Below are 14,419 nucleotides of genomic sequence, written 5' to 3' on the forward strand. Positions count from 1 at the left end.
GATTGGCTACACGGAGACATCGACAGTTAAAGCCCCGCCCTTTCCATTCTTCGTCTTTTCTCATTCGATCTCAGAGTGGAGCCATTTCCATTACAAACGCACACTCCAGTTTTACAGACATCACATTAAATGTGATTTCAAACATTATGAATTGAAAACTTACATCGGAAAAAGAAAACAAATGTTTAAAAATAGTTGTAAAAAAATAATAAATAAAAAAACACATCTAAACGCCAATTGCGAATAAACTGTTACTATAATACCCTTCAATAGGTTGCGCTGTTGGTTCTTAAATGCATTTAACCAAGACAGAAGAAGACCGTTTTTCTCATCTCTATGGAAACTACTGGCTACTATTTGTGTGCAGATTATCACAATTTTACTATTTGTTTTTGGTCATTAAATTGTTTTTAATCATTTTTGTGAGGAAATCTTAGCTTGTTAGATGACTTAATTCAAATATAAACCAAAATTAGTTGTGTCAATCGGTGCTTCGTGAAACACTAAGAGCGCCTGCTAATGAAGTAAAAATACATAGCAAAGAGCTAATGTTTACTAGCTAATAATCCGTCATGTCCGACTGGTATAACAGTGACACTGGAGAGGCTGTCTACCGCTCTCTCGATGCTATAAAAAACCTACGAATAAGGTTAGTGTTTTATTTTCATACGGACTAGCTGCATCATGCACTACTCACTTAAGTGTATTAAACAAGACGTTCTCAGAAGAAAATTGCCACTCAGATTAGAGTGTCAGTGTTGTAAACAAGAGACTAGCGGATCCCAGGAATCAAATTACAGTGTGCAAAATGTGACTGAATTCACTCGTACAATCGGGAATGCGTTTTAGGTTAATCTATTTATGTCCAATTGAAGGGTGTCCTTAAAGAGGGTGACCACAACAGCGACTCTCTCTCAACAACTCCAGCAACAAGTTCTATCCCAGCAGGATGGAGGTGTCATTGAACTAGTACCCCTCACGTGTCAAGCTCAGCCTGGTGAGAGATTTTTTTACGCACCTATGCCGGTCACAAGTAGTCGAAAGCCTTACATGTTAGTTATATCACCAGGTGACAACGAGGAGGATGTTGTCGTTGGCTGGCAGGAGAAGCTTTTTAGTCAGGTAAGAGACCTCAAAACAACTCAGTGGTTATTGAGTGTTACTGACAAAATTGTTCATCCATAGTATGAAATGGAGCTATTCCAAAATGAGACAGCGTGTCAGAGCCCGCTGGACCGGCAGTACCACAAAGAAGTCATGGCGCTCTCTAAAACCAAGGGCCGGCAGAACCGCAGGATTTTTACCTACACGGATTATGATCGATACACCAACTGTCAGCCACTGCAGCAGCTGGTGGGTTATAAATTATTCTAGCACGTTGTCAAAATAAGAATAATTCTTAAAAAAGGGATTTAAAGTTTTTTTTTGCCACTCCCATTTAAAAGCTATCCCCAGAGTAAACTTAATCTAAGTAAATCAATCTAAGTAAATCACATTGTCTAAGTAAAACAACCACTTAAAGCCTTAGATTTGTGATTTTCAAGGAAATTTACCCTTGGGAACAATATTGCTTATCACAAGATAAATTATTACGTTTTTGTTTTTCTCGCCTTAAAACTAGCAGGACAATGATTTGCTCATCACAACAAAGACCAAACCCACCTTCCTGGCAGAAAGAATGGCCGCTGTACGACACCGAAGGCAGGACAGGCGAACAATGTGAGTGTAAAACTCCGCCTTCTGTCCCTCCACAAAAAAATTGTATTCATGTTGGAAAACGGTTTTGTTATTTTGTCGCAGGGACTCCAGTTTCCCCAAGTCCAAGATCATCAACTGGGAACCCAGCGATGACTTCAAGAGGAACAGCCATGAGGTGAACAACATAATGCAGACAATGCATGTCATGGGAGACTTAGGGCCTCCTGGAAGGTAAGACCAGACACACACGCATACATACATGAATCTTGACATGGTATTTTATACGGTGCCTATTACCAGCGATTTAACTATAACTCCAACATTAACAGCTAGCAAACTACTCTAGGTACAAGCTGCCTCAGTGGTTAATAGAACTAAACTGCCCTATATAGACTGACCAGAGCTGTCAGATTACTGTGCACAGGCAGTTTAATTGATGTAAATGGCTCAACAGACATAGCTTACTTAAATGTGTTGTTATGGCCAGCAAAATTCGCTAGTTTGGTTTTGACCTTACAGTTTCATCAACAAAATGGGGAGTAAATTGTCTAAAAGCTTTCTAATGTTCCTAGAAAGTAAACTAGTCTGCTCCTTAGCAGTTTAAATTATGCAATTTAAATTAAAAAAATAACTTATTGTCTAAAAATTTAAATTAACTATGAAACATTTCTACAGTCCTACCTTTCTGTAAAACATGAACAAAAACTAAATATTAATTTTCTAAAAATTAAAAATTTAAATTAACTATGAAATGTCTCAACAAGCCTACCCTTCTAAAATACATGAACAAAAACCACGAAAATGTGTTTTTGATGACAAAATAACAATGTATATACATACTTGGAGGGGGGCACGGTGGCAGACTGGTTAGCATGCCCACATCACAGTGCAAAGGTCACTGGTTTGTGGGGCGTTTGCATGTTATCCTCGTGCCGGCACAGATTTTCTCTGGGTCCTCTGTTTTCCTCCCACATTCCAAAAACATGTTTATTGTGTACATGGTTGTTTGTCTCCATGTGCCCTGCGATTGACTAGCAATCGGTTCAGAGTGTACCATCCCTGGCTATTGCCCAAAGTCATCCCAAATAGGCTCCAGCATGCCCGCAACAGTCTTGAGGACAAATGCTTAAGATAATGAAGGGATTTATTGACTGATAGATGGATGGATTTACTACTATGTGGAAATGTGTTTTATTGTCTTTGATAATAATAAATGTTCTTTCACCAAACAAAAAAAAAAAGAAATCTTTTATCTTGTATATCTGAAAAACAAAATATTCACTAATTACAGCCTGGGTTTTCTTTATATATTTTCCTCTCAGGTTGGGTCAGAAAGAGAATGAAATTTTGCTGTTCACCATAAAGACAGACGGTAATGGGACCATCATTATGAAACCTGACTTCAACAAGGGCAAAGAACCCTACAGGCAAGTTCACGGAAGACAAGCGTATTATGTGGAATTCAATGTTAAAGCCAGTTTTTCTTCTGCTTTTCTTTTTTTCTTGCAGAATAGCGACGAGTGGAACTAACAAAGAAGTCTGGCATCTCACCATCGAGAATGTATCTGCAGGTATGAAATCCGAGGAAAAAGAAAGAGAGCAGCACTTATACAAAGATGTGAGTATATATTTTTTGGAAAAATATGCCATCGTATATATATTGTATTCTGACATTAACATACTCGTTTTGCTCTGTTTGATCATGCAGCTGTATGTAAGGCACAGAGAATTTCCAAATAGCTTTGTTGGACAGGACTTTGAAATGGTACGTCATTTGAAATACCGTATTCAAGTAAAAGGGGGTTATCAAAAATTGATGGATCTTTGCCTCAAGAAATTTGACCAACTTTCCAAAATTAGCAATGGCGGATTTTGCATTAGGCTTTTTTCTTTTAATAGCTGTAAATATGTAATGTAAAAAATGTAAAATTATTATTTTTTTTAAATGTAATAGTCGTAAAACAGATGTCCTCTGTCATGTAAATAATAATTGTAATAACAATAATAACAATAATAAGAATTTTTTGCCAACTCTGTCAACAACAAGTATCAGTTAAAAAATTAGGGTGACATCATATGACCAAGAAAATATAGCTGCAAAGTCTTACCTTCACAAGAGTAAAGTCCTTTATTTTCTTTTTTGTATTTTTCATATTTTTTTCAATAAAGTCATATATTTGGATGATTAAAGTCATGATCTTACAAATATAAGGTGTTAGAATTATGAGGGGGTGAAAAAATGGTAAAAAAAGCATTTTGTTGCCTGTTTCAGGATTGGAGCTTAGAAGTTTAAAAATGACTAAAATATTCAGTATTTCTGTGAAAAGAAATGAGTATTATTAATGATATGCATACATGTCATTTGTATGCTGTTACATGTTTGGGTGGGTTTTACATTTAATTCCTTCACTGTTAAAATGTGAGATTTTAGAATATTTTGATTAAATCTGAGACTATGATTCTTCATGTCGTTGTCTTATAGCCTCCTCCAGGTGTTTTGCGCTACTTAATGAACGGTGAAATCGGTAAGGAAACCTAGTTGTGCAATACTGAGTTTCTAAAGTGCCTGAACTGAAATTAAAGTCCCTTTCTTCGCCTGTCTTGTCTGTCCAGTCTCTGCCAAAGGCTTTGAATATGACAGTTTATATGTTCACTTCATAATGGAGCTGCCAAACAGTATGTTGCTGTCACTTTCTACATTGACATCTTGAGACAAGGGCTTGAAAATAACTGTTTCATGTCTTCTGTACTAGATTGGTCCAGCTTGTCAATGCAGTCCCACTCTGGAGTCACTCACACCTCTTGGGCCAAATCATTAGGGAAGGTACGTTCTTAAAAAGCTAGTGGACGAATTTCAACACAACACAAAACACTGACATTTTATTGAACTGTGCCATCAGGACAATGTGGCGTACTTCTGCCACCCTTTCACCTTTGAGGTGTTCTACATGAGTGAGAAAGACAGCGAAGGTTCGTGTTTGGGACCCATTTTGGTTGTGCGCATTGGATTTTACTATGAACCCATTGCATGGCATTTTCTGTCATTGCAGAATCTGGTCCGCAGTGGCCTGTGTTATATTTCAAGGTTCTCTCACTGGACTCATGGCAGCGATATCGAACTGAAGGCTATGGCTACCTGCTCTTTCCCTCTACACCTGGTAAGATTAATATGTGATATCTTTATTAGTAGGGAAGGATCTCTTACAGTAGTCCTCAAACGGGGTGAATGCACTTGCAGGGGTACGTGAGATTTTAAGTGTGCTTCTGCAGGTGCAGTATCAGCAAAATTTATGTTCTAATAAGAACAATACATTTCAATTCATTTCAAATTATACAAATTCATTGGTACATGAACAACTTATTGATAATTTGTGTTGTAGTGTCTCCTTTGCAAAACATATGCCTTTATTTTGTTAAGTTTTATATGGATGTGCATGGTTAATAGAAGCAATTTTCCAGCAGACAAGCTGGAAGCAAAAGAGACTATGTCACTCCATTTATCTTCTGGAATCAAATATGCTTCGGGATACCAAAGTAAATGCAGTTTTAAGTTGAATAAGTCAGACACGGATTGTACATCGCTCTGTTTTAAGCCTTTTTTTTTCATCCATATTTTTTTCATCTTTCAAAAAACACATTGTGCTGATTAGGGAGTACTTGTTTGAAAAAAATATTTCACACTTTCCTAGAATTAATGTGCTAAACGTGTGCCTTGCATGGAATAATTCTGTACACAAATGGAGCACTTTGTATGAGATTGATAGAGTGCAAAACTAAAGAACTTTTTTTTCAACTTTGTCAAAGTGAAACATCGCAACAAATGGTTTGCTTTTTATTTTTTTAGCTGCAGCCATGTTACGCTAGCCTTCTGTTTAGCATGAGTGTGAAGGAAACAAGACAAAGGTGGAAGCTCTTATTTATAAATCGTCCATGACAAAAACTTTGAATTTATCTAAAAAAATTGATATATCGCCCAGGGATAATGTAAAAATTTTGATCAATTTTATTTTTTACGTTTGTGTATATGATATGCATTGACATGGCGAGGAACAAATTAAGGTAACACACCACCAATGCCCTACCTAGACACACTTCAAAAGAAAAACACCAAATAATACATGGATGTCAATGCAGTCGCCTTTTATTTTGAAGTTGGCCTTGGAGCAGTACTTGTATTCTGATGAGTTTGATACAAAGCTTTCCACCTGCTGCAGGGACATCGAACTTTTGGCCGTAAGTTTGCGTCCCTATTACTTGCCTAGAGAGTTCGGAACCGCCATTGTGGTCATTGTTTACATCCCACCGCGCGCCAACGCGGACGTAGCGTGTGACGTCATCCACTCCGCTGTGGCTAAACTACAAACACAGCACCCCGAGGCCATTCTGTTAATCACTGGGGACTTCAATCATGTGACTCTGGACAAAACATTACCTGCCTTCTTCCAGTATGTGGACTGTAACACCAGGGGAAATAGGACCATTGACCTGCTGTATGCAAACATTAAGGATGCATACAGTGCTACTCCACTGCCTGCACTGGGGAAAGCAGACCATAACCTCATTCTGCTTCAACCCCACTACAAACCAAAAGTGAGGAGGCTACCAGCAACCACACGCTCATTCAGGAAGTGGTCTACTGAGGCAGAGCAGGCTCTGAGAGACTGCTTTGAATCTACAGACTGGGATGTACTGCAGGGGTCACATGGGGGAGACATTGAGGAGGTGGCAAACTGCACTACAGACTACATCAACTTCTGCATGGACACTGTTGTTCCTGTAAGAACTGTTCGCTGCTATGCTAACAATAAGCCCTGGATCACTAGCGACATCAAAGGCCTTCTGAACCAGAAGAAGAGGGCCTTTAAAGACGGTGATCAGCAGGAGCTAAAGCGGGTGCAGAGGGAGCTCAGAGTCCAGCTCCGGGAGGCGAAGGAGCAGTACAGGAGGAAATTGGAGCGGAAGCTGCAGAACAACAGCATAAAGGAGGTGTGGGATGGAATGAAGACTATCACCGGCTGCAGCACAAAGCGGGGTGCTGCCATGGAAGGAGATAGGGGGAGAGTCAACCAGCTGAATAACTTTTTCAACAGGTTTGACCACCCCCACTCGTTCCCACCCCGGAGTACTGCAGCTTCCCTCCTAGCTCACCCTCCCCCCCTAGACACCAGCACAGAGGAGGACATCTCCCCCCCACCCAAGATCACTGCAGCCCAGGTGTGTGGAGAGCTGAGGAGGCTGCGACCCAACAAGGCAGCAGGTCCAGATGGAGTATCCCCGCGACTGCTGAAGGCTTGTGCGTTGGAGCTGGGAGACCCTCTACAGCGCATCTTCAACCTGAGCCTGCAACGGGGGAGGGTCCCCCAGCTGTGGAAGACATCCTGCATTATCCCAGTCCCAAAGAAACCACGACCGGAGGAGCTCAACGACTTCAGGCCGGTCGCCCTGACATCACACGTGATGAAGACCATGGAGCGGTTGCTGCTACACCACCTGAGGCCACAGGTCCACCATGCCACTGACCCCCTGCAGTTTGCCTACCAGGAGAAGGTAGGAGTGGAGGACGCTATAATCTATATGCTACACCGATCCCTCTCTCACCTGGACAGTGGCAGTGGTGCAGTGAGGATTACTTTTTTGGACTTCTCCAGCGCCTTCAACACCATACAGCCTCTGCTGCTCAGTGGTAAACTGACAGAGATGGGAGTAGGCTCACACCTTGTGGCATGGATTACGGACTACCTGACAGGCAGACCCCAGTACGTGAGACTGGGGGGCTGTACGTCCGACACTGTTGTCAGCAGCACAGGAGCGCCACAGGGGACCGTGCTGTCTCCTGTCCTGTTCACCCTGTATACGTCAGACTTCCAGTACAACTCTGAGTCCTGCCACGTGCAGAGGTTTGCAGATGACACTGCTATCGTGGGATGTATCAGGAGTGGGCAGGAGGGGGAGTACAGGAAACTGATCCAGGACTTTGTCTCATGGAGCGACGCTAACCATCTGCACCTGAACACCACCAAGACCAGGGAGATGGTGGTGGACTTCAGGAGGCCTAAACCCCATCCGGAACCAGTAACCATCAAAGGAGAATGTGTAGAGTTTGTCCAGACCTACAAATACCTGGGTGTGCAGCTGGACAATAAACTGGATTGGACTACCAACACAGAAGCTCTGTGCAGGAAAGGACAGAGCCGACTGTACTTCCTCAGAAGGCTGGCGTCCTTCAACATCTGCAAAAAGCTCCTGCAGATGTTCTACCAGACTGTTGTGGCGAGCGCCCTCCTCTACGCAGTAGTGTGCTGGGGAGGCAGCACCAAGAAGAAGGACGCCTCGCGTCTGGATAAACTGGTGAGGAAGGCGGGCTCAGTTGTGGGCACAGAGCTGGACAGTCTGACAACTGTGGCTGAGCGACGAGCGCTAAACAAGCTGCTATCAATCATGGACAATCCAACACATCCACTACACAGCATCATCTACAGACAGAGGAGCTGCTTCAGTGACAGATTGCTGTCACTGTCCTGCTCCACGGACAGGCTGAGGAGATCATTCCTCCCCCATGCCATGAGGCTCTTCAACTCCACCCGGGGCAGTAAAAGCTCACATTAACTCTAAACCTCATACTCTGCACTGCACTATTCACTTTATACAAGCACCTTAATTATACTTGCACTAGACTCCAACGATTCACACTATTCTGTTTACACTGTTAACAAGCACCTTAAGTATACTTCTGTACTGGACTTATGTGTATCTTTGTGTATTTTATTTCTCATATTTTATATCTCGACTTGAGGATACTGCTGGAAATGTGAATTTCCCTACGGGGATGAATAAAGTATCTATCTATCTATCTATCTATCTATCTATCTATCTATCTATCTATCTATCTATCTATCTATCTATCTATCTATCTATCTATCTATCTGTCTGTCTGTCTGTCTGTCTGTCTGTCTGTCTGTCTGTCTGTCTGTCTGTCTGTCTGTCTGTCTGTCTGTCTGTCTGTCTATCTATCCATCCATCCATCCATCCATCCATCCATCCATCCATCCATCCATCCATCCATCCATCCATCCATCCATCCATCCATCCATCCATCCATCCATCCATCCATCCATCCATCCATCCATCCATCCATCCATCCATCCATCTATCTATCTATCTATCTATCTATCTATCTATCTATCTATCTATCTATCTATCTATCTATCTCTTGACTCATTCTATTCTACTAATTATCCCAAATTATTGCCATCACATTATATAGCTAGCTACCAACATCAACACACTGCCATTAAAGAATCATGTTAACGTGAGGATGAGAAATATGATGCATTTGAAGGCAGTCAGTCAGCCAGTCAGTCAGTCATTTTAAACTTACCGACAGGAAAAAAGGCCATCGATTTATTAAACAGTAATAAGTAGTAAAAATGATGGTATAATGATAATTGTTAATGGTATCATATTATCATTATTAAAAATCATCGCTTCAGGTCCCTGGGATTAACCTGCAAAGTAAAACAAAATGCTGCACAAAATTTGAAAATTACTCCTCACATTAAGTGAATGATTTCCAAAACTGAACCTGACTTTTGCACAACGCAGTCAATAAATTCCATTAATTCCATTAATTATCCCGGATAAGTCTCACCGATAAAGTGATTAATTGATGTAATAATTGATAGGACAATCAATTTGAAAAAGATTAATCAGTGACATTTTTTTGTAGGAACTGGTGACTAGTTGGAATACAATACAAACAACAGATTGTAAATTAAATGGGCTATAGTCTACAAGTTGCTATATGTTCTAAATAATTTGCCATTTGAAAAATGTTTCTATTCCTGTCACTAACGTTCAACAAATTGAGTTGTACGTGGGCATTACGTGTGTTTTAATCTCCATTAACAACAGCATTCAAAAGCATTAAACTAAATTTGCTCACACATGTATATATCCTGTTAAAATCTCACATACCCTCTGAAGCACCTACACATATCCCTGTTTGAAAACTGCTGCATTAAACTGCAATTTACTGGATAATACATGGGTCTTAAAATATGCCTTTCATATTGTCTTTTCCTTTTATTCTTCTGTGGGAAACCTGGTTAATGCCACTGATATTAACTTATATTATTCAGTTGATAATGGCTGGCTGTTGTGAAGTGTGCTGGCCCCATCTAAGTGATGGAGGTCTGAAGCATATATCACAGTTTGCCCTTAACCCAAGACAGAAACATTGTTCAAGTGAATCTTTTTTTTTTTTAATTCTTTTTATTGAGAAATGCTGTCAAACATAGAACAACAGATACAAAATCCATGGAGGTGATAGAGAGAACACAGGGCCACAAAAGAAAAACAAATAGAAAGAATAAAAAACATACATATGCTATACCCAGTGTTATTGTTAAGCGGCCATACAGTGGCTTGCCCGAAGAAGATATGCATAAACCCTTACATACACTAAATGAGATGGGTAATATGCAAAAATGATTGTTAAGTTATATTAGGCAAAACTTTGAGTCTAGCCAAATAAGTCAGCACTGGGTCTCAGGTGGAAAATAATTTATCTTTAGAGCCTCTAAGTGAATATTTTATCTTTTCCAGCTGCATAAATTGCATGAGGTCACTCAGCCACAAAGATACTTTAGGCGGGTTTTTGGACTTCCAATGTAGGAGTATTCTTCTCCGCACAAGCAATGTTGTGAAAGCAATTATATTTTTATGTCCATTTGTTGCTGTGTATTGTCTCCTATACACGACACCAAATATGGCTGCTGCTGCTGCTGCTGCACTGGGTTGCAAATCAATATTGAGTGCCTTTGAGAGCGTTTCAAAGATAACGGACCAGAAGGGAGCTAAACCAGGGCATGACCAAAACATGCGTTAAATTGGCTGGGGCATTGTGACACCTGTCATAGTTTGCGGATATGTTGGGATAAATTTTAGACAGTCTTGACTTGGAAACGTGAGCGCAGTACACAACCTTGAACTGTATTATACTTAGCTTTGCACAGGAGTTCAAGTGAATCTTGAAAAAAAATTGCAACACTGTATTCAATACAATGTTGTATACAAATGTAGGTGTCACAGCACCGATATTACCTCATTAAAAATCTAAACACTTGTGTGTTCGGCAGGTACACACACACTGACATGTCATACTTGGAGACCCATTCAGATGGGCACCGTCTCGGCCCTGCGGCGCTTCTTCATCGGAGGTTCCCCAGAACTGGAGGACATCAGCTATGTAAGGATACCAGGACATTTTAAGGTAAGACCAAAATTGTCTACTTTGGGTATGGAACTGCATTTCCTCAAGAGGTGTATCCTATCTGTTTTTTATGTCTTCTTTTCCCATCACTCCTGATTTAAATGATGAGGATTATGAGGCTCTCCCAAAGCTTGCTGATGAAAAGATGCTTTGAATCTGGTGTGATTGGCGAGAGAGCTATATGGAGAACGGTAAATGACGAGACGAGGAGATGAGCATAAGTCTTCTACTACCTCTAGGCAGGTCTGTGAACCCAACGGACCATGGGAGGCCATGGCCAGTTTTCGGAGTGGGGACAAAGGTGACAGTAACCCCCATGGACACAGCACAGTGGGAGGCAGCAGACCAGGGGCCTACAGCATCCGGAACAAGAACAGGCAGCAGCACTAGAGAGGGTGCCAACTCTAGTATGGCTTTGAAACCTGGCACACTAGCATGCCATACATGAACCAGACCATTTCCTGAGGCCTGGCCAAACAAACTTGGCCCTCACCTGCTTAATGGGAGCCTTCACCCCTGGGTGGGAAAAGACATGGATGATGTCTACACCACGGCGCTGCCAGTCAGCAGGAACCATTCGTTGCGCTTGGTCAGTGGAGACGTCACAGGGCAGTTTGGTATTGGGGCAATCAAATGTGATGTTGTCTCGATGCAGTCCTATGCCGGCTGTAAGATAGACTTGAATGTCCGAGTTGGCGACCTGCTCGGTTAATCTCAGGGACCTGAAGCAATGATTTTATTCAAGCCACAGGTCAAAGGCCCCCACTGCTGTCTGAGAGAAGCAGTCAACAACGTAGTTGTCCTTGCCTGCTGCATACTGGATTGTAGTGAACTCCAATACTGTGGCAAACTGATGCTGCTGCTGACCAGCTCACAGCTCTGAGGTCTTGGCCATGACAAAGGTGGACTGGCGTCCCTCCAAGAGGAGGAATCCGAAGTGTCAGACGGGGAGGAAAAGAATAATAGCTCTCTATCAGAAGTGCTGTACTTTTGACCAGTTTGACCACTTTGTCCTCGTGTCCTTTTCCCCATAGGGGCCATGTGGGTAATTAACCTGTTGTAAAAGTCCACCATGCCCAAGAGGTCCTACAGGGACTTCAGTTTTAGGGGGCATGGAAACTAGGCCATGGTGACCACCCCGGCGAGAAGGGAAACAGCTCCCTGTGGCATGATGTGGTGCCCGAGAAAGGTAATGGCTGATCGGCCAAACTAGCATTTGGCTGGGTTGACGATGAAGCTGTGTTTGATGAGCCGCTGGAACAGCATGTGTGATGATATCAGAATGTCATCCAGTTAAACAAAATGCACAGACCTTCCTGCTTTCCTGTCACCAATTGCGGAAAACAGTAAATGATGTGATGAGACAAGAAGACAAAAAAAGACTGACTCTTTACAGAGTAAGCATCAATCTACATTCTCGCTACGCTTTCAAATCTTCATCCTCTTCCTCTCATAAGGTACAATCACTGATGGATGTCTCGTGGGTCACCACAGAGACATCACAAACAGGCACGATATGGCTCTCGAGGGAGTTTCCGGCACCTCGTCTACATGGACCTGTTATGCATAGTGCAATACATTTTTTAATTTTTTTTATGACCATAGGGAGAGAGGCTAAGTCGCTATGGATTTTGTACCGAAACCTCAGGAAGTGTGACTTTTAAACTTCACTGCATCCAGCAGTCCAGGTAAGTGCATAGTTTCCAGGGTGTTTGATTGATTTTTTTTTTTTTTTAAACAACAGCTTTATGTTATATCCTTTAGGGCTTTTGTGGATTCCACTACAGCGAGGGGAAGAATGCAGAACGCTTTCAAACAGGCCCAAGGATTTCATCATCATGACACTCTCTTTAGCACCATGGGTAAGCAAAGGAGTCTTACCAGAGGAAGTGGAAAAACATTATCACAATGTCATAATATGTAACATTGATGACATGCCTATTTGATTCCACCAGAAGCGTTTCAACGAGCCAGAAGAAAAATGCAAGAAGTTCGAGAAAGTCTTCCCATAGACTTCATCGCCTCTGTCTCACACATTCAGATATGATAGAATAGAATAGAATAGAATAGAATAGAATAGAATAGAATACTGCCATTCTACAGCAGATATACCACGAAATTGGGAGCACTGCTCCGACTGGTGCACATTAAATCATCTGCTGATGAGTGAATATTATTAGCCTTTTAAAAATAATATGTGGCATTGAGGTTTAGCAGAGAAAGTCATACACCCTAGTACTGTATTTGCTGCAATATTACATTTCTAAATATAAATGCATTTTGTATGTGTCAAATTAAAAATGATGATTTCAAACATTTCACTGTTTTGGTTTGAATTGAATTTTGTGCTTAGCTGAGACAGCTGTGGAATGATGTCACTACGCAGCTCGTTCTGGAAAGCCACTGTATGGCGGTCATAATTGAAAGCATCTGTCGCATTTTGCAAACTTGTGTGATGCACAAAAATCAGGCAGCCATGTATGTGAGTGCAACGATTTGTACTAATATTTCTGTCGCCTTCCTACTAAATAGATCAACAACGACAGAAATAGTTGTCAGTCTCATTGTTCTACTTTTCACTTTCACACATGCGTGTGAATTAATTAAGCTATCCAGGAACAAATACATGTACAGAAATCCAATGATCTGTATTCAACACAACACAAAGCTTCAGCATTTCCACAAACAAAACAAAATACAAAACGACACATCCAAACTCCAAATTAATTTGCGGACACATGACTACTCACATACATGTAAAATAAATAAATATTACAAATATGTCTGATAATGCTCAGAGATTAACAAACTGGCACACGTTTCATGCATTGCACATACAATTTAGCTGCTCACTTGAAAAAGTTGATTTTCATATCTCATTTGTCATAAATGTACAGAGAAATATTTTTTCATTTGAGCAGCAGTTTCTTGACATAATATTTTGGTAAAGCAAATTGCTTTAAAATGAACATTTTTTTCTACATTTTAAAATGTGTGTTTCATCTTACTTTATACAACAAAATATAGACAATTTATAGCTAGCTTTAAAAAGTATCAGTTGCCAAAATTATTTTTTGGGAAAAAGCCGTGCTCCTTACAAATCAAAACTTTGTTCTTTTGTTTTTGTTTTTTTTTGCATTCACTATTTCCCTTTGTCATTCTGTGTTGCAAAACAGGCTGAAGTTGTATGATGAGTCTTTGCACATCTACAGATTGAATTTTTTGATTGAATCGAATCCTTTTTAATTGAAAATAGTTTTAAATCAAAAATGTATTCCAAATTGAATCGGAGACCCAACAATTGGAATCAAATCATGAGGCAAGATTCTCTCCCCCAGATTTGTGCCCGAGACATCAAAATGTTAATCATCATCCATTTATTCTTTTATTCAGCTAAACTTGACCACTTCCGAACATATTTTATACGTTCGTCCGCCATGTTTGTTTTGA

At 40.8% G+C, this 14,419-nt stretch overlaps 1 protein-coding gene across 6 annotated transcripts; it reads left to right on the plus strand.

The window, feature by feature from the left end:
- The first annotated feature begins 326 nt into the window (after nt 1–326).
- mks1 (MKS transition zone complex subunit 1) lies at nt 327–13,285 on the plus strand. Of its 6 annotated transcripts, none has more exons than XR_015868655.1 (18): nt 327–649; nt 876–997; nt 1,070–1,122; nt 1,186–1,353; nt 1,622–1,719; nt 1,801–1,929; nt 3,021–3,125; nt 3,208–3,316; nt 3,407–3,463; nt 4,181–4,223; nt 4,312–4,374; nt 4,452–4,522; nt 4,599–4,668; nt 4,749–4,856; nt 10,836–10,969; nt 12,427–12,657; nt 12,734–12,831; nt 12,925–12,975. XR_015868655.1 is itself a non-coding variant. In XM_088441668.1 (18 exons), exons 1-18 carry the CDS (start codon nt 573–575, stop codon nt 13,014–13,016), a joined length of 1,680 nt encoding a protein of 559 aa, XP_088297794.1. In that variant the 5' UTR covers nt 327–572; the 3' UTR covers nt 13,017–13,285. The 6 variants fall into 6 exon arrangements, 4 of the variants coding, with proteins under 4 accessions (XP_088297794.1, XP_088297796.1, XP_088297795.1 ...); XR_015868656.1 differs by having other exon boundaries at nt 12,928–12,943; XM_088441668.1 differs by having other exon boundaries at nt 12,575–12,657; nt 12,925–13,285.
- Nucleotides 13,286–14,419: the final 1,134 nt, after the last annotated feature.

This window comes from Hippichthys cyanospilos, chromosome 18 (genome assembly GCF_059441005.1).
Source record: "Hippichthys cyanospilos isolate Australia breed blue-spotted pipefish chromosome 18, RoL_Hcya_1.0, whole genome shotgun sequence".
In the NCBI taxonomy this organism is placed as follows: Eukaryota; Metazoa; Chordata; class Actinopteri; order Syngnathiformes; family Syngnathidae; genus Hippichthys; species Hippichthys cyanospilos.

What these genes read in the sequence shown, in the direction of transcription:
- mks1 (XM_088441668.1), top strand. Translation starts at nt 573, where the DNA reads ATGTCCGACTGGTATAACAGTGACACTGGAGAGGCTGTCTACCGCTCT. An exon ending in AGCAGCACTTATACAAAGAT is followed by an intron (nt 3,317 to 3,406) that starts GTGAGTATATAT and finishes TTGATCATGCAG; the next exon opens with CTGTATGTAAGGCACAGAGA. An exon ending in CATAATGGAGCTGCCAAACA is followed by an intron (nt 4,375 to 4,451) that starts GTATGTTGCTGT and finishes CTTCTGTACTAG; the next exon opens with ATTGGTCCAGCTTGTCAATG.